Below are 19,538 nucleotides of genomic sequence, written 5' to 3' on the forward strand. Positions count from 1 at the left end.
CAGTGGAACCGATGGAACCATTTAATTTTAGAGCAGTTGAACGAATCAGGAATCAGGTTTATCAAAGCGCGTTTCAAGAATATACGATGCGTTAACCGCACGCTGGAATACCGCGAGACTTTATGGATATCCGTGAATTCAATAACGCTAAACTCGCGTGCGCATTTACGCCTTTCGCGCAATCATAAAGTTAATTACCGGAGAATGATGGTTGCGTACACATCGCAAAAGGCATGCACGACCGCGTAAATCCCCATCGCGCCAACGTGGTGGTGTCATTTGTGAACTGGCATACGGCACGTTCCAATGAATTTACTGCGATAAACGGAGAGTGAGTGTAACAAGAAGTAACTATAACGAACGACGTGCCTAGGCGGTATCGCCCGTTGCATCCCTTTTGCCTTTCGCCTCCGCGTTCACTACTGAGACGGGGGAGGGAAAGGGAATCGCGAACACGCGGCAATCGTAATGCGCCCGGTAATTTATTTTCCGCCACCGGCAATTTATTTTCACGCGCGCATTTTTCAGCGGCCGGCGCACGCGAGGTCAAAGAAACTAAACTAAAATTCGCTCGCCCAAGACGCTCGTTTCGTCCGAAAGATAGCCTGCCTCCGCGTATCTTAATCTATCAGTGTCAATGATGTGCTAAAATATCCACGGTGATGTTGCAGCGAACAACTCTGTGTCTTTCTCTCGGTGGTGCGATTTCCGACTAGGCACGTGCATGCATGCATGCGTGCGTACGCGCGTGTGTGCGTATGAGTGTGAGACATGATGTTCTAAAACATTTTTTCATATCTCTCATGAGCTCCGTGATAATCCGCGCGAACGGAGTCGCGGAAACGGCCCGCATAATCCAAAATGTAAATGCTATTACTGTCGTAATGTTGAAAAATCTCCGCCATAGTTTCCACTCATATTGAGCAATATCACGTATCTCTTGAATATTTCTGGAAATCCGAGCTGCTCTTTTTTTTCTGGTCTTGATTGCACTTCGGATTTTTCCGAGTTATAGAATGAGCGTACGTGCGCGGAAAAGCGAATAATTAATTTATGGCGAAACAAGCCATCTAAACGAACTGAGAATAAATTATTCGCGGGGAAAAAACTTGTTGCGAAATTCGCGATATCGCAATTCACGTTTCGTGCCCGGTTAAAAAAATATATCGACGAAACTAACGGCCTCGTAGAATAATGCATATTATGCATATCGCGAACAAATGCATAACGAGATCGCGATACACACAATGGAACTAAAATCCACGGACCAACAACGAAGTGCATGTATTAACGCTCAAAGTCCCCCTGCCGTCAAATGCAAACGCATTAGCGCGCAATTAATTCACCGGCGTCCATTGTATCGCATTCTCCCGCGTATTAAGTCCATCGCTTGTATACATTCCAACGAGCACGACGTTAAAATAAATCACCGCATCGGAGCGATGTTGCGACAGATCGAAATCCTAATAAGAGATGCGAATTGCCGCGATGACGTTACATGTCATCGTCATTGTCAACAGCTCTTCAGTTTCCGTTCGACGAAACTCGAGAATACACGCGTGTATAAAGCGGCGATACTTTTTCACCGCCACCACGAAATAAAATGACTACGGTTTCGTATGGGGTCTAACGACCCGCAATAAGTTTCGGCGCCCGTGATAACGGAGCACTTTGGCTCGTTATTTTGGAAGGTGATGGCAACAAATATGTTCCTCGTCGCCCGAAGAATAGAAATCGATATAAAGCAGGCAGCATGCGATGGAGGGAACCCTCAAACAAGCTGATATACATTATCGTTCGGGAAATGGGGGAGATTCGTTGAAATTCGTATTTCTTTCTTTTGTTGTTGACGTTAATTTTAAGAGACTGAATGCACTTTTGATCGGAGATATATTAGCCTAAATTAAATTTCTGTTGATTTCTTTAAAAAAGAAATTGATTAGAGAAGTTTTATCTCAGTTTTCCGCAAAAGGTGTTCTCTCTTGTTACGAAGTAAGGTAATAACGCTCGAAGACAATTTCCTGTGCTTCTCCCCCACGCCAATGACTATACTGATTGCCAGCAACTATATACTGTTTACCCTACTTCGCCAAACTTCCTGTAGACGCGCGACGTGACCATAATCGACGGAGACGATGTCGTTATACGAACTCGGTAGGGTATAACGAAGATCGAGCCAAGAATGTCGCCGATTAGATCCAAATATACTTCGATTTCCTGCCCTGTAAAATTCCACGAGTCGTTCCACGCCCCAGGCACGACGATCGAGTGGATTGTTGACATTCGAACGTTCAGTCGAATACAACTTAAACGTATTCGCGATGTTAAAACGATAGCTTTTTCCCCGCTCGTAATCAGGCAGTAAGTTCCGCGGAGAGCAAATGAGGTTCGTACGTTTATTTAGGTTTTTCGGTTGACAGCGGTAGAGTAATGATAGGTCAGTTTAATTAAAAAGTTATGACGACCTATAAGCTCGGCCCTTAGCTTAGCGGCGGCCAGAACTTCCTGGAGGAATATTAAAGCGTAGGAAAAAGTAAACTTATGCCGGATCTGCATACATGCAAATTATCGTGCAGAAAATACGATTATGCTAAACGTGCCGTGCCAGCGTATTTTTAATACCAATACAGACTGCATCGGTATTACACACGACTTTTAAGATTACGTTCGGGCAACGGAATCATTAACAAGTAATAAAATATTCTTGATGAAGAATGTGTGAAAAGATTTATGAAAACGTGCGGAATATTATTTTATCTCGTCTATCTATTCGCTCTGCAAGTGGGCCAATGAAATTTGTAATTAGAGAATAACCGTGATAACTAGACAACTCCGGTCTCGTAGTTCTGTCACGGACTGATGTGTGCATCGATTGCATATGCATTGCCTACATATTGCAAAGCGTAATTGCTTAATTCGGTCACAAATTACAACTGGAATTTGTAATTACCAATACTTAAACGGAATTTTCTAATCGATTGCGTTCGGAATTGCAAATTTTCGTTGCGAATCGCTATAGCAATTAAATCGCAAACATCACAGACCAGCGATGCCGGTTCTATCCGCACCGAGAGATGTAACTTCCTGTATCCAGAACGAACGCTTTTGATGAAATCTCGTTGCGCGCAAATACATGAAGAGTGAATTCTCCACGGCTGCCAGAATCACGAGAGAAAAGAAAAGAGAAAAAGAGAGGGAGGAAGAGAGACGCACGATGAATAAGTTTTCCTTGCGTGAAACGCAAGTTTGGGGACTGCCGTCCGACAACCCCCTTGATTCTGTCTCTCTTATGTGTACCACATGCCAACCGTAAATCAATTCTCGAAATTGTTTTCGCGCGTCCACACGCCTTCGCTCAGCTCGCTAAATTCGATTCGTCGGAGTGTACGTACTGGCGAGAACTATAACGACCACTCGTGTAGACGGTTCATAACGAATGACCGATTTCGTCTCGGCGAGTTCGTGCTACGAAAATCGAGAAGGTATCGTCTAACCGGAGCACTAACTCAAATACACTAACGAACCACAATAAATCTCTAGATGTTAAAATAAATTGTCATATTTAAATAATATATGTATATTAATATATCATAAGAAAAGAGCGAAAGAATATAAAATGATACGATATATTATCGTTTATTGTTTCCTGCTATTATTATTATTTATCATAGTACAAATTGTGGATAAATCTGCCTAGAACAATGGCTAAAATACATAGATCCATTTTTATATATTTTAATTGTACATATATTCTTTCTCGAAAATGTAGCTTTTCGCAAGGACTAGATATTAATATACGGCCGTTATAAGGAAATTTATTTGATCGTTGGCCGTTACAAATAAAGCGTAAGTTTTAACGATTCTGCAATTATAATATTGGTTGAATTAATTCGTCGACAAATCAACTATGTTGAGCGCGGACCACTTTTGTTATTTGCGAGTTCGCGAATTTTATCATCCCGGGAATAATTAATTAACAACTTCATCTCGCGACGCGAAGGCATTACTCCGGCTTTATACAAGTAATGCATACATGTTTAGCAAATGGGGTCCGACAAGTTCAGCGCGCCACTAATACCTGGCCAGTTCCATTTAGTAATTGCTACCTAACACGCTCGTCCAACTTATTACTGTCTAGGCACTGTCTACACTGTGGCGTTCCGCTGCACCACATCGACCGATTGCATGTATATTCATCGAGTATTGATTGCGAGTGTATGGACGGGACAGTAATGGAAATTCCGTCGATTCGTGTTAAAGCATTCGATGCGTTCGGCCCATCAAAACACGTGCATCGTAACAAGAACAATTGTATGCGAATAACATTAACATAATCGATGATATTAATGTTAGTAATCGCAGGAAATAGTAGGAGCAGGCTGCGTGAATTATCACACATAATGGTATACCTTTAATTGCACCCCAGTTAATTGCAGAAGTTTCGAAAATTTTGCGAATTTTCAATCTCTGAATTCCACGGTTCTAGATTCTCAATTTCCTTCATTCTAATTAACTAATTTATATTCCCTGCTTTTCTCTGAAAAACAACCGCACAGTTCCCCGATTCTCCTCTCAATCTCATCTTTTAATTCTCTGATAACAGATACTGGAGCACGACCGGGAGCGGCCAGCAAGTCGTGACGGACGTTCCGCGGGACAACAAGGCGGCGATCATCAACAGCATCGCCACGTCATACGCTTTGCAGAGACCGAGGTACACCGCGACCGCGATACCGCGAACATCGAAGGTTGCCGTCGGCGGTAAAACGAGATACAGCGAGACAGGGAAGTCCGACTGGCCGTATTACCAGACGTACAGGCAAACAGCGGAAACGCAGAAGGCGCAAATCTACGAGGACATCCAGAGGAAGATTGCCAACGTGTCGAACGTGTCGAGTACGGGTTACTCATTCGTGAACAACGTGACCAACACGGCGGATCAGCGCCAACACAGATTCAGGATGAAGCATCATGGATTGACATCCAAAGGCAAACGAGTTAGAACACGTAAGTGCGATGAAAATGTTCAAATATTGTTTAATCCTGAATTTTGTTATTCATAATTGAGTTCTATAATATTTTTTATAATAATATATTACTCATCATATTCTCATTTATAAGTTATGAAGGCAATAATTCGCATTATCAGATTTGGGCATAGCATTATCCAATTCTCTTTAATTAGTTTAGAATAATAACATTATCTTGCAAAGCCGACTTCTCTCTATTCCCGTAGCAAAATACGGTGAGACAATATAATACAGCTAGCGATATTTTGTATCGCTGCGACGCTATTGATAGCCACCCTGTTGATCTCCACTAATCCGGCGAACGATGATTATGGGCATAATTCAAAATGTTTTTTGAAATCTTCGTAGACCCTTCGCTTTTGCTATCTAATCGAGCCTCTAATTAACTCTTTAAACGACACGGTGCAACGGAAGGTCCGGACAAACCCTCGGTGCAGTTTTTTATTGATGGTAGCTAATGCAAAAGCCAAGCGCGCTCTCAATAGCCATATTTCCCGCGTAAATGATCAAAGAGCGCTTCCGCGCTCTCTCTCTCTCCCCCTCGCACCCTTTCCTGTCTCTACCATTCGCGTTGGCCTCCACCCTGTCTCGCGTTTGTCCGCTGTTCCGGTTTCCGTACTGATGCAGATTTTTCTTCGTGTACGAGAGTCTCGCATGCACATAACAGTACGTTGTTCGAACTGATAATAATTATCAGATTGCAAAATAGCGAATCAACTCGATTAGTTCTTCAAATCTGTTCATTAAATTTATCAAAATCTTAAATTAGTATCGATAACTCTTACGATTCATCTAATTCCAGGAATATCGCATTTCGATTCAGCTGTTAACACTCTTAAAAAAAAAACGGAATCGATCTTAATTTAAAGTTTAATGGAACGCTATAACGCGATTCTTCAAATTTTTAATTAAACTAGACTGTCCCCCTCCTATTGATATCAAGTAATTAAATCTCGAATTCTTAATATCTTTTTTAAATTCTATAATAAGAGAACTATTTGAGCAAAATTTAAAAATAAAGCTAGAAAATTCCCTCAATTTTCGTTGCGGCCACCAATTCCGAAGATCGCGGTTATCTACCCCGAGGATTTCCCTACACGTCGCGAGATTAGACATGGACTCGCTCATCCGCTCGAGTGGAATAATTGCATTCGTGATTCTAGGTGCACCGAGAGATTGCAAGGTCGGCGAATGGGGCCCGTGGAGCGCGTGCAGTCGCAGCTGCGGGGTGGGCGAGACCCAGAGGACGCGGAAAATCACGATAAAGCCGCGCCGAGGTGGCGCACCGTGTCCGCCGTTGAAGGAGACCAAGTGGTGCGGTAGCGTCAATCCATGCTCGGAGAGTAAGCCGATCATCGACTATCATTGGTAGTCATCGTCCGCGTCGGTCCCCTTCCACGAACACGTGTACCAAAGTGACTCGCTCACGGACGAAAGGTCGTGTAAGCCAAAGACGGGCAAGACGAGCGAGGAGCACTTATGCGAGAAACGCACGCTGGGACGCGAATACGATTAAATATGAAAAATTTAATGTATTGGATGGAAAATAATATAGGCTGGAGAAGAGGCTATCTTTTTTATATCTCTCTCAGTAGTCATACCGCAACGACACGACTAGGGGTGCATTTATGCCGTACTTTAGAAAGAGTAGCGATCTGCGTGGTTTGACAATATGCGTTACACGAAAATTCATAAACAATATCTGATATTTTAAGGTAAAAGAATTAGTAACTGTTGCAGCGAATTACATTGGCATCGGACGACAATATCGTGTGCATTTACGCAGACGACTATAATGATCGTGCGCGATGTAATTTCGCGTAATCCCATTGCTATTAAATCCTGTTTGATATAACGAGTGGCCGTGACGAGGAAGGCCGTGTAGAGTCACATAATCGAACGGTATAATATATTTCATTACAATTAGTGTTCGCAACCATCGCATATTTTCGCGGCAAACAAGCGGAGAAGCATTATCATATGTACGGCGGCTTTATTTTACACGCATGCATTTATTGTCGTTTGATGTCACGTCCGTCGTGCGATACGTACACATATATGTAGGCATGTATCACTCGGACCACGAATATTGAAAACACAAAGATTGCCAAAGAGAAATTCGAATAGCTGACTCGCGTCGTATCGCGTTTCCGCGTGTATCACTAAAATGCGTTTGAGACTCGATTTTCACTCCGAGCGCACGGCGTTTCGATCTCTTTTTCTGTTTTCGAAATAATTGAACAATCGGCATTGTTTGTTAAATTTGTTACGGCGAAAATACCGCAAAATAGCAAAAAAGTACATGTATATCTGTCTCGAATATCTGTTTTGATAATACAGGTTGAGTTATAGAGTTCTAGTGATAACTCAGCTTAATCTTATGACAGATGATAAAATTGTTTAGACATATTGATACATCTTCGAAAGTGTCAAAGAAATCGCAGATTCCCTTAATTTATATATTACTTCAACGTCTATGTTATGATGTATCGCTATTGAAAATTAAGTTAAGTTACTGACTTTACTCGCGTTAAAAGTAAGTTTAACGACCGTCGGAACGAGGTAATAACATGCCTTGTCTTTGCACGCGATCGAAAAAAGAAATGAGCCTCGGCATAATTGGGAAATTGGCCCCCGGCTTTCCGGAAGAAAAACGTTAGGTGCAATTAAGCTGACAGTTTAATCGCCGGTACAAATGACGGACCGTGGTACGAGTGCGGTGATCGGCGAGCTACACGTTCATGGTGCGAGAATTTCTCGGTGAAATTTAACCATCGCGTGCAGCACCGGAGTCTCGCCGAGATTAACCCGGCGTTTCCGAAACGTACTACGTTACTTAAAACGAAATTTTTATCGGCTCGCTACTTTCTATCGTGGAACGAAAACAGTCGCGTACAAAATTTGCAATCGGACTTTCTTAAATAAAGCTGAAGGTAACAACAAAGTTAATATTTAAACAAAATCTTTATTAAAAAATTAATTTTTCTTTAATAATCCTGTGCTTGTTAGTTAATTATTATATTTTAAAGCTCCACCCTTAGCTTGTCTCTTCCTACAACTTTACTGCCAAAAAAATATTTCCTTTTCGAGAAATCTGCGAAACATACAATTCCGAAACGTTGTGCAATGTTGGGAAAATTAAAATATTTCGCGCGAATTAAAGAAGAGTAAGATCGCTGCCCACGTAGAACAAACGTCAGGGCGATTTTCAGCACGAGATGCGCGCTCGCACGAAATCCCAGACAATGTTTTCGCGTGGGGATGTTTTTCGCGAAGCGTCTCCTCGCTCGGCGACAGCATCGACGAAGAATATCGACGGAGAAACCTGCAGACCAGATTCTGCAAACGTTTTTTTCTTTCTCCATCGTCATCGAGAGTGCTGCATCTCTCTCACTCTCTCGTCTGTCTCTCGTGGCGTGGTAGGGAAATTTTTACAAAGATATCACATCAGGTACGTCTTAGGTGAGTGTATTATATCTTAGGCATAAATTTAACAATAATAATTAATAACTAACGTCTAATCGTTAATTATTAGGCTCGTATTAATCGCGCTCGCGACGCGGAGCTCGGCGTTGTTCCCCGGTATATTATGGAGAATGGAGAACACGAAACTTAAGTTATAAGAATCAACGAGAAGCAATCCCGCTTTGGTGGACAGATCTAAGGGTGCAACGCTGAATTCCGTATGACGCACGGCTTGTCCTTCATATCTAGCGTCCATGGTTGCTGTTCTCGTCGAGCGTTTAGTGTTAGACGCGACTAAATAATCGTGAAATTTGATATAATCAATTAAATTAAATTAAATGTTAAAAATAGTCATAGTTTGTTTAATACGAAACGCGGTAACGAACAAGGAACACTCAATCTACACGTGAAATGCACGGTTGCATTTAGCGCTAAATGTGCGACGAGGATAAAAGCCTACATAGCGAAAATATTTATTACAACTCTGTATTATAACAACTTTTTATTTCAATTGAAATATTAATTTCGACAGGAAAATAAATTGTATCTGCTTTGTGTGCTGCTGTAATTAAATATCATGTAAATTTTTAAAATCAATTTCGAGCGTGACGTAATAGTAATGATTTCCCTGCTGCGTTTTGGGGGCTCCCGCGAAACGCGCAATATAAGCATGCTGCGTGAAAAAGAATGGTACGAGCGGAAAATGTACAAACTCGTATACTGCCGCATGTTATCTACGTTTGTTCATCCCGCTGTAAACTGATATGAAAAGTCAATCTTCGCGATGGTAATGGATAAACACGGGGAGAGCTCGATTACGTGTAAAAATTTTTCAAATGCAAATTGCCGTGTGATATCGTAATGTAATAGCTTCCACAATTATCTTATATCTGACTTAAAAAAGAAAATTCCTATAACTGTATTTTAAACGACATTAAATAAAGGTACGAAAAATCCGCACATCTTGGACAATACTCATATAAAGTAAGATGATATATATCGTTTTTATACAGATACCTACAGTTTCTGCTCGTGCTAAGATCTTTTTTAAATTTCCAAGCTATATTAAAGCTTTTCATGCGAAACGTAATCTCTAAATGAAAAAAAATAGTTAGAAAGCTCTCGTATGATGGAAATAATAGCTGCCGGACAAAACTGGGTACAAAAACGAGATGACCGCACCGCAGAAATTTTCTCGAAAGAAAGAATTGACTTCGGAGATTACAAATTACAACGGTTTCCGGCACGCGTTTTATACGCGAGATGATACACCGCTCTTTAGTCTACCTTTCAAGCGCGAATACAGAAAGCACACGACGGGAGTATAACCTTAATTACGACGGTACTTATGATGTTCTCGTATTACGTTAAAACCCGATCGCAATAATTAGCGGCTGATCTTCGCCAGGGAGAATCTCTCGAAAGCCGTCGTTGGCGACGGCAGCGCGCGCGGTTGAGATAAAATATCAAGCCAGACTAATCCCCGAGACCGGAAATCTAGTCGGCGTATTGTAAAATCTGTCACGGAACAATACCGCGATAAGAGAGTCGCTTTTCATTTCTCGGTATATATAATACACACACACACACATACACGCACATAAGAATATACATATATGTATAGTAAGGAGGACTGAGCCGTTGCCGTCTCGCAGTTAGATGCATTAAGGATAAACGTTTTGTAAACTAAACGGGAACGCTTTCGTGACACGAGAGCTTCTGTGACACGGAAAGAGGAGAGGAGTGGATATGCTTGAAATAACGATGCAAATAAATTCGTGGATAAAAGTGTTTGAGTTCGATGCCTTTGGGTCTCTCGATGCAGCTGAATCAGAAAGTTCGCTTGCATCAGAGTCTATAATAAGTTCGAAATCTTTCCTTTGTCCCAGTTTAACAATATTCGACCACATCCTCGATCAAAATTTTACTCTTTTCCTGCAATCCGAGTATCGCGAATACTTATGTATGTGTATTTTCAATCGCATATCTAACTGTACGTACTAATTATGAATGCTCCGGTTTCTTTTATGTATGTACAATGCAATTTTACGATCTATTATTTTTAGAAAGAACGACAATCACACGTAATTACTGTACATTCTTTGCGAGATTTATTTTTCATGAAATATTTATTCGATGTATAATATACAAGTGCATTTTTCATCCTTTCCTCTTTCCCGCGTTACCAGCGTTACGTGACGATGACAAATCAATGACAGATCAATGGAGGAGTAAGTGGAGGAGTGCCACGATGATGATTCTGTACAAGTCACTGTGCATTCTAGCCGTAAGGATAGCCGATAGGACTAGCGATTAAGCCAAAGCATATGTAGCGATGTATAACACATAAGTTTATATTACATAATAAAATGTGTCGAGAAAATAAGCGGGCTCCCTTCTCGATCTTCGAATACATAATATTTTTCACTTGCGACGTATGAATGGTATTCGTATATAATAAAGTAGTAATTATTTCAGGAATCGTGTAATTCTCTCTCTTTGTTATCCAGCTTTTGATATTCACAAATATCACTATGCGCGAACGCCTTTACCGAAAATCAAGATTTCTATACCACAGTTTTATTAGCTGTTAAAAAATAAAGTACGAAAAACACATTTTAAATAATATTAAAAAATAGTTCAATTTTTCTTTGTGAACATTATACAATAATACATTCGCTACCAGAGTATGCTACATTTTATTAATTAAGTACTTTTATATAATACATATTATATAAAATATTAATATATTAATATATTAATATTTTTAACTATAAAAAATTATATAATTACAAAATTAGTTACAAAAAAATGAAGTTATATAACAAATGTATTAAAGAAATATATACTTCGAGTCAAATACTAAAAGATGAGCTCTTTATTTTTTTTAAGATCTTCAACGTTAAAGGATATACGACAATCTTTAAGACACTATAATGATGATAATAACAGCTATTATTGTTATATTACTCAGCTGAAGGAGCTGAGATGCGATGAAAGCCGCTGCTATAAGTATGCAATTACACTGTCGTAAGTATGTAACTACGCCGGAAGTAAGCAATTTCGAGTCAAATTATGGAGTCGAACGAGTTCTATCTCTCCTCTACTATTTTCCACCCTCGGTCCCGTCTCACTACCGCATCGCTGCCATAGTAAAACCGTCGGTGATGATTCGCAAATTCACGCTTCAAGGAAATCGATCGTTATGGAGATAGCGTTCTCCCCCTTCCTTTCCCTCCTCCTCTACCCGCATAACAACCATTTAACTGTGTTACTGTGAAATTTCGGTTACTTCCTTCCCTGCGTGTGAAAAATTCCATGTATAACGTACACGACTTTGAAAGAGTGCTTTCGAATAGAAAATTGCAATATAGTTAATTTGCAGCAGTCGATAAAATTTTCCTAACTAGCCAACATTTTTTTAAACGTCTATAAAATACGCGATTAAAATCAAATTTCTTTCTATTGAAACATCGAATAATATTATACATTTGCGGTGTCTGCTGATAGAAAATCACGCCAATCAAAGAGAAGATATCGCCTTCTTACTTCTTAGCGTACTCGAAATAACAAACGCAGAGAACCGCAAGCGACGCTATTGTTAAACTTTCGTCGAAATCCATTTTTCACAAGTAGCACTTCTTGCTTGCCGCGGCAACTATAGGCGGCATCATTCGAAAGCGCACGCAGCGCAACGGTTCTATTCATCTTTCGCTACTCTCGGCGATCCTACTCGACGGACTTGTTTCTCCTTCATGTTCCTACTTCGACAAACCCAACGAGTGGCGGCAAGCCCCAAAGAGAGGCATGGTAAGTAGATGGGCAAGATAGGCCGCATTCAATCCTGACTGCGTACTCGACTCTTCTCTTTATTTTCTAGAATCTTCAGTTTCCCACTGTGTCACCGCACTTTGTTATGCTGCATATTTTGCGAAGGACCAAGTTATCAAGGAGCACACTCTTTTTCTCTCACATTTTCTTTCTCTCTCTCTTTTTCCCCTTTTTCTTTCCATCTCTCCTTTTCCTTAGTTGTTTGCCGTTCTTCTATCCGTGAGAAGTGGACGCTCGGGATAATATATATATATATTTGTTGAAAGGAAACACCGGACCGCGAGGATACTAAGGACGCGTCGCGCGCAGGACTCTCTTAAGGCAATTGCACTCGCCGCCGCTTTTTCCTTTGATGTATGATTATATCACATAACGTTGTTTATCGTAAATATGTAGACGAAATATTTCGCATATATTACGAATACTCTACGAAGTTTAATACTCAAGTACCAAAATTATGTTAACGAAATTTTAAATACAATTTTTTAATAGTAAATAACATTAATCTATCTCTGTCTTTCAAAACTATTTAAAAATAAAATCGCAGAATAAAAATAAATATTGATAAGAGAGATGGAATAATGTAGCAAAAATGATTGGAATAATTAATACACAATTAACTTGAAGACAAAAATATCCAGCCAGAATAGTAATGTAGCTCCTTATCGACTAGACGGCCTTCAAGAAACTACAGGCGGCACTAATAATCCCGCTGGGACGATTCCACCCGTTCGTTGTTATCACGCAACATTACCCCAAGATAAAGCGTTCGACGCAGTGATGGCAATGGCGCTGCTGTAAAATTGCACAGAAAAGGTCGTGGAAGTAACAATCGAAAGTCACATAATAATACAATTTCCTTTTAACGTCGAATCGTACTAACATAATTTTATACCCTGATGAATTTTATTAACATTTCATCTATCGTATCAAGTATAGATATCTCGATATATCGTAAAAAAAAAACGTCTCTAATTAAGGAACTAATATCTTGCTATAAAACAGTCAGTAAGAATTTATTTAACGAACATCACGCGTTGATTAAAACTTTTCTGCGATGATTTATACAAAAAACTTATTGTTAGTAAAAATTGAAATAAAAGGTATGAGAACTGATGTAACATGATTTTCAATGCTTTATCCCCGACCATTCTCTTTAAAAACCTGTGCCGACTGTGCCGATAATCCTTCCCCCGAGACAATCCTAAGTTTAGCTCCTCTTGGATAGTCGAAGCTTTGGTTGTTATCGCGCAACATTACCTCGAAATAAAGGACGACGCGTTTGGCACCGGACAACGGAGAACGGTTCAGTGTGGTATAAGAGGTGAGTACAATACCTAGAAGGCGTGCGTGATCTCGCAACCCTCCGCAGATAAGGATTAGGTAGGACCAAACCTCCCTTCAGTATCGGCGCTCGTGAACCGACAATATGTAACGTGTAACGTCGCTGCACGAACGAGAGTCAAACACACAAATACCACGCATCGCATCACGTATGCCGAAGCTGCACACACCTTCATTATTGTGGGGTTGAGCGCTTTAGACGACACATAACGATGCTCTAAAATCGTATGCAACCCGATAAGACCGGCTCGGAGGATCAGAACTCCATCTCCCTTTTTAAGAATCGATCGTGTGTTCGCTTGCGAGCGCTAATACACAATGAACAATTGTCGGGGAATTTTGGCGTTAACAGTAATTTTCACGAAGTCATTCGCAAACTTCGCTTATTTTTATATCGTGATGAATATCGGGAGTATCGATTTTACAAGTTAGGAATAAAAGGAAATATTATGTGCGCAGATATCGGTTAATATTCATCCTTTAATTCTCAAATTGCAGATTAGTTAGATAGCTATTTTCATTAAAAACATTAAGATTTTTAACACGATATTAATCAAATATCGAAAAATTTAATACAAATGATTAGCAGTTAGCTTTTTCTAAAATTTAATTTCAAAAATTAACAACAGAAATTTAAAATTAGATACAGAAATGAATATTTATACGCTGCTAATTTGCAGCCTATTCATAATTCAGCTTTTAAGAGACAGCGCTGCAAGCTAATGCAAACTGATAAAATCGATTTATCGTGGCTCGCTCAAGGCTCTCGTTAAAGCATCTGTGCGTTCAACCCATTTATTCGCGCGTTTATTTGTCGGAAATAGTGCAATCTGTATGCAGTTTTAATGGACAAACGAGGAATGATATTTAGTATTCAGAGTTTTCAGAATAATATAGTCATATAGAACGTGCTTTAAAACATCTAATATTCTAGAGCACATTTGAAATAATTATATACGCTTATCAGCGTAATTTATACTTATTAAAAATAATAGCTCGCGCAATTTCGGAACACTTGATTTGTTAGCGGCGTATTCATTATGGCTTTAACTTACCGCAACGCGTGAAATTCTTTATAAGCGTAATAAAAACACACCTGTTTTCCAACTTGTACGAAATTATTTTGCGTATAACAGAAAATGTAATAAAGTGCCAACGAAGTAAAACCAGAATCTGGCGGGTTTATAATAATGAGGGGATGAGTCGGCGAGTCGGGGACGAGCGCACGTAAGATCGGCCGCAGTCAGTCATAATAGAGATATTACCGAGAGGGACACGTGCGCCCGGAGGCGAGGATAGCCGGAGGTTCATAAAATTAATAACCCATAAATTTCTGGGAATATTGCCGGGAAAATTACTCCGACATATATTATCACGTCTCCGCCCGGCTAACTCTGGCATCTTCTACCCTGAAACTTCCTATTGTTCCGAAGGTGCGGGGAATGTTCGGCGTTTGGCATCGCCATCGTCGTCTTCTTCATCGATCTGACGTAACGAAAGATTAACGAATTTTTCCGTTTGCCTGTCAATCTTCGTTAACACACACGTACGTTAACATACACCCTACTTCATCGCGCGAATGGACTTTTCCCCTAAGAACATATTCCGTTTCTGCGACGATGCTTACAAATGTTACTTTGGCCGAGATGGTAGGAAGGAACGCGCGGAAGTCAATATTTATTCGACAAACAGGGTGACACATACCGCGCTTCACGTACCGTGCATTTGGTTACGATCAAGCATTGTTCTGAAGGTCTCACTGCGTCCAATCAAACGTTGCACAAGCGTTCAGTGCGAGTTTCCCCCCCTTCCGCTCTGTCCCTCTTCTCTATTCTCCTTCATCAATCCTCTCTATCAGCCCGTCCTCTCTGTCTTACCCCAATGACGGAATTCGTAATAGAGGCGCCGGATCTTCCGGCATCGTGATCGTTCTTGGTAATTGCGATAGCGATGAATTATTGTTACAAGAAATGTGAACCCCGCAGATAAAACGGGTCGACCCGTCGCGTCGCCTTTGGCATGGTATTATTCATGACCAAACTCAAACAAGAAAAGTCTACGGAAACTTTGGCAAGTCGAAATTCTTACGAAATTGAAAGTTGACATTATTCGAAATTGTTCACAGTTCCAAGGAAATTAATTAAAAATACAAGATATTAATTAAAGAATATTTAGTTTCGACTACTCAGAGAATTACTTGGAGAATACTTCGCACTATTTGGTGAAGTATTTCAGTTATTAGATGATACTTGAGTCTACAATTCCGTCTACATTGCTCGCCTAAGTGTATTCTGATTCTCTAGCACTCTTCATCAATGCATGTAACGCGAGAAACGTGTAAGCCTTTTATTGACAATTGATGATGACATAAACTTGCGCTCCAACGCACATCGTAAAGTGTAAATTTTACATGTACGTCGAAAGCAATCACTTAGAATTTAAATCATTGCCTCAAATCCTCGTCCCACGAAAAGCTAAGTCGTGGCATCTTTTAAGTTCGAAATAGTAAAGTAAAATGCAGATTTCCGTGTTTTGATATATGTCTAGATCACCAGAGATACGTACATTTTCAAGAAAGAAAAAAAAGTAAGTTAAAAAAATTAAAATGTAGAAATGAAAGAACCATTGTATTTACTATAGTTAAATACTAATTCGGATCGAGTTGTAATTTAAACCGTCAGGTAATTCGGATAATATCCGATGGTTTAAATTAAAAATTATCACTTTTTAAATAAAATTATTTGTTTATCATTCACAAGACACTCGTGGCGTTGTCCAAGTATTTTGCTTAAACTTACATTCAATCTTAGGACATTTTATATCACCACTAAAAATCTCATTATATATTTATCCTTACGAAAGGTCGTAAAGCTTGTTTCAAAACACAAGCTTTACATGACTTTGAAAAGAGATTCACTATATTTGATACAGCTTAACAGTGTGCGATTTTAATAAACTAACAAAGGGATTATAATAAGCCACGTAAAACTGACTTCGTAGAAGATAAGTCTATTCCTCGAAAGCATCAAAGATCAGATAATTAATTTCAAAAGAAATGTGCGAGAGGATATAATAAACAATAATTAGAGAACCAACGAAACATACTAAAAAGGTTATTTTTTCCAAATATATCTTCGTAAAGCGAAACATTTTTATTATTGGCTGTACTATTCGATGTTACATATTCATACATTTTCTTTAGTAATCTAAACAAATTATGTGTTGAAAAATGTTTGATACTGAACATCATATTGAATAAAACAAAATATTACTTTCGCAGAGAAGTAAACGACGTTGTCGTTGACACAATGACTTTCGGCAGTGAGGAAAACAGTTTTCGTTGGACTCGACGGATCTCCCGCCGGTTTCTTTGTCCACGATTGCAAAATCTATTAGATGCTCGCGGTCGCCCCTAGGGACGATACTCGCCGAACTATCGGCTTCCTCTGTGATCGAAGGAAAGACAGAGTCTACAACCGACCGAGTTCAAAGATGTTACGCTCAAGGCCGCTTAAACTTTACAAACGAGATGTTCCTCATGCACGATATCGTGGCATAGACTTTTCAAGAATCTTTCTCTTCCCGTCGTCCCCCTTTAACTTCCTTTCCTTCATACCTCTACTCGAAAACTTTCACGACGTTCCAGATACAAAGCCGAGGCGAAAAGCAGGCGCGATGAAATCGAGCTCGGAGAAAGCGTCCCGTAAATTAGGTAAGATTCTGTTTACCTTTTTTCGCCGCGCGCAAAGACAATGACGATCTAAAGCTGGAAGTCCTGTTATAAGGAAGCTTTTGCCACCTTGTCACCGCGGTAATCGAATTTTTAACGTTTCTGTTAAATTAATTCGCAAACTTTATTATCGATCAATGTGTCACCCAAAATAACGTTTCACTCTGTTAATTTTGCAGATATTGTCAAATATACACTTTTATCTGACAATGAAATCTGTTCTGACAAAATTCACATATCACATATATATATATGACAAATACAGTGTACAAACGAAATATCGTTCATACGCAGAGGTCGTAGATGAGGAAAACGAATCAAAGATGAGATTGGAATTGATGAAGAGAATAGCAGGCACGAGAGAGAATGGAGAATTTTTTAAATCCCAACGGGATTCCTGCGCCCGTGCTCCCGCACGTATCCCTTAATCAATGTAAAATGAAATAAATAGCATAAAAAAAAATACTCTTGCCGGTACGCGTTACCGAAGGGGGCAGGCAAGATAAACTCGGTCGGCACGCCTCGCGCGAGTTTCATCGATTGCTTTTATCGGGTACGCCTTCGGATTCCGGAAGTCGTTAATAAAACGCGATACTATTTTATTTTTATAACGCTTCTGCAATTCGAGAGACGTTTCAACGTATAGCTGTATATATAGCAGAGAAAATTCAGTGCCGGTGAATTTTGACACGTTTGTACGAAATTCTTCCTCGTAGCGCGTAAATGCAGCAAGACAATTTAACGCTGATTTAGCGCGAGGTTTTACTTAATATCACATACGTGCTAAAATTTTAACATAGTTGCAAAAGTACAATGTCCACAATGTCACGTATCTCTATGAGACAAAATCAAATTGCGATAACGAAATTGTTAGCTGTTGTTTCGTGTGTTATGTACGTTTACTCGGGATCTAATCACTTTTACGCAACGAGAAACTACGTACAATAGCACAAACACATAGTATAATGCGTAGTACTTTTCGGTTTTTGCCGGAACACTCTCGTAAATTAAAGCGTATTGCTTTTCAGAACGGCAGATAGCGACAAAACGTTCCTTGTGAATACTGTTAAAAAATCAAATGCTCCGGGCTACGCGCACGGAGTGCAATGACGTGAATAGTAGGTGGAACGTGGTATATAGAGAGAATGATATCCTCGCACGCTTCATCAATCAATAGACAGATGCCAACTGTGACCCAGGCGGCTATCTGTCGATAGTTTTACAACACACTCCATTCGTGCAACGGCATGTGACTGATCGTGCGCTAAGCACGATGTGCCGTAATTTTCCAACTCGCGAACAGCGGCAGCTCGCGAGGAACATTCTTAATCGTGATTTTGCAACTGCAATTTTCAAGCAGCACTACCATAAACTTCCTATCGATATCGTCGCGATCGTTAATTGAAGAAAGTTATTAAACAATTTTGTTACATGCAGGATATCTTAAGGACATTAACGTCGTTACTTTTTTCCTATATTCTTTAGGCACCCCTTGTAACAGAAAGATACCGTACGATAAATTTTCTAACCATTTTTTTTATACATAATCTTTGTCGCCGCTGTAACGCGCATTTCACTCACGTCGTCTAATCTCGCGCGACACCCGTCGAAAAAAATATAAATAAAAGTAAATAGTATGCACACGTACGCCTGCGAGCGAGCTGCAGGCTAAAATGTTCCATAAAGATGCAAATAGCCGAGTGGCGTCCGAAATGAGAAATATCGAGTATCGTTCACGGAAGGGGAGAAGATCGGTAGTCGCACGCTTCAGCTTCTGCCTATGGAATCCTCCCCTTTCGCCACGCATCGACGTGTTTGCGCGAGATATTTCAAAATCCGTATAAGCGCGAGCGCCCAATCATTTTTTACAGCGCGACCCAATTCGCAGCGAAAAGCTATTTTACACTTCACGAACGATTGTTCGAACGTCAAGATAGCGCACGAGTTCGTTGCCAATTATTCCTGTTGCGTGTGTATAGTATATCCATTCATTAAATCTCATTGTTTTAATGCGCGCTGTCGGTTTTCCGACGTGATTCTTACTAAATTGAGCTTGCAAAACTCTCGTCTCAAATTAATACGTTATTTGCATCGCTTTTGCTATTTCTGTAAACAACTTCGACGTATTGTAACACGGC

General features: G+C 40.0%; 2 protein-coding genes across 2 annotated transcripts in view; one reads left to right on the forward strand and one right to left on the reverse strand.

The window, feature by feature from the left end:
- The window catches only part of LOC139773204 (spondin-1), a 161,527-nt gene extending 150,551 nt beyond the window's left edge, over positions 1-10,976 (forward strand). The window contains exons 6-7 of the mRNA XM_071707475.1: positions 4,604-5,007; positions 6,194-10,976. Of these exons, the coding sequence (XP_071563576.1) occupies positions 4,604-5,007; positions 6,194-6,402 (613 nt within the window). The 3' untranslated portion in view covers positions 6,403-10,976. The remainder of the gene's footprint in view (positions 1-4,603; positions 5,008-6,193) is intronic.
- The window catches only part of Arr1 (arrestin 1), a 216,428-nt gene that overhangs the window by 188,901 nt on the left and 7,989 nt on the right, over positions 1-19,538 (reverse strand). The window lies entirely within an intron of this gene.

Source organism: Temnothorax nylanderi, unplaced genomic scaffold (genome assembly GCF_030848795.1).
Source record: "Temnothorax nylanderi isolate EJ_2023f unplaced genomic scaffold, tnyl_v1.0 TNYL_tig0059_pilon, whole genome shotgun sequence".
NCBI classification, from domain to species: Eukaryota; Metazoa; Arthropoda; class Insecta; order Hymenoptera; family Formicidae; genus Temnothorax; species Temnothorax nylanderi.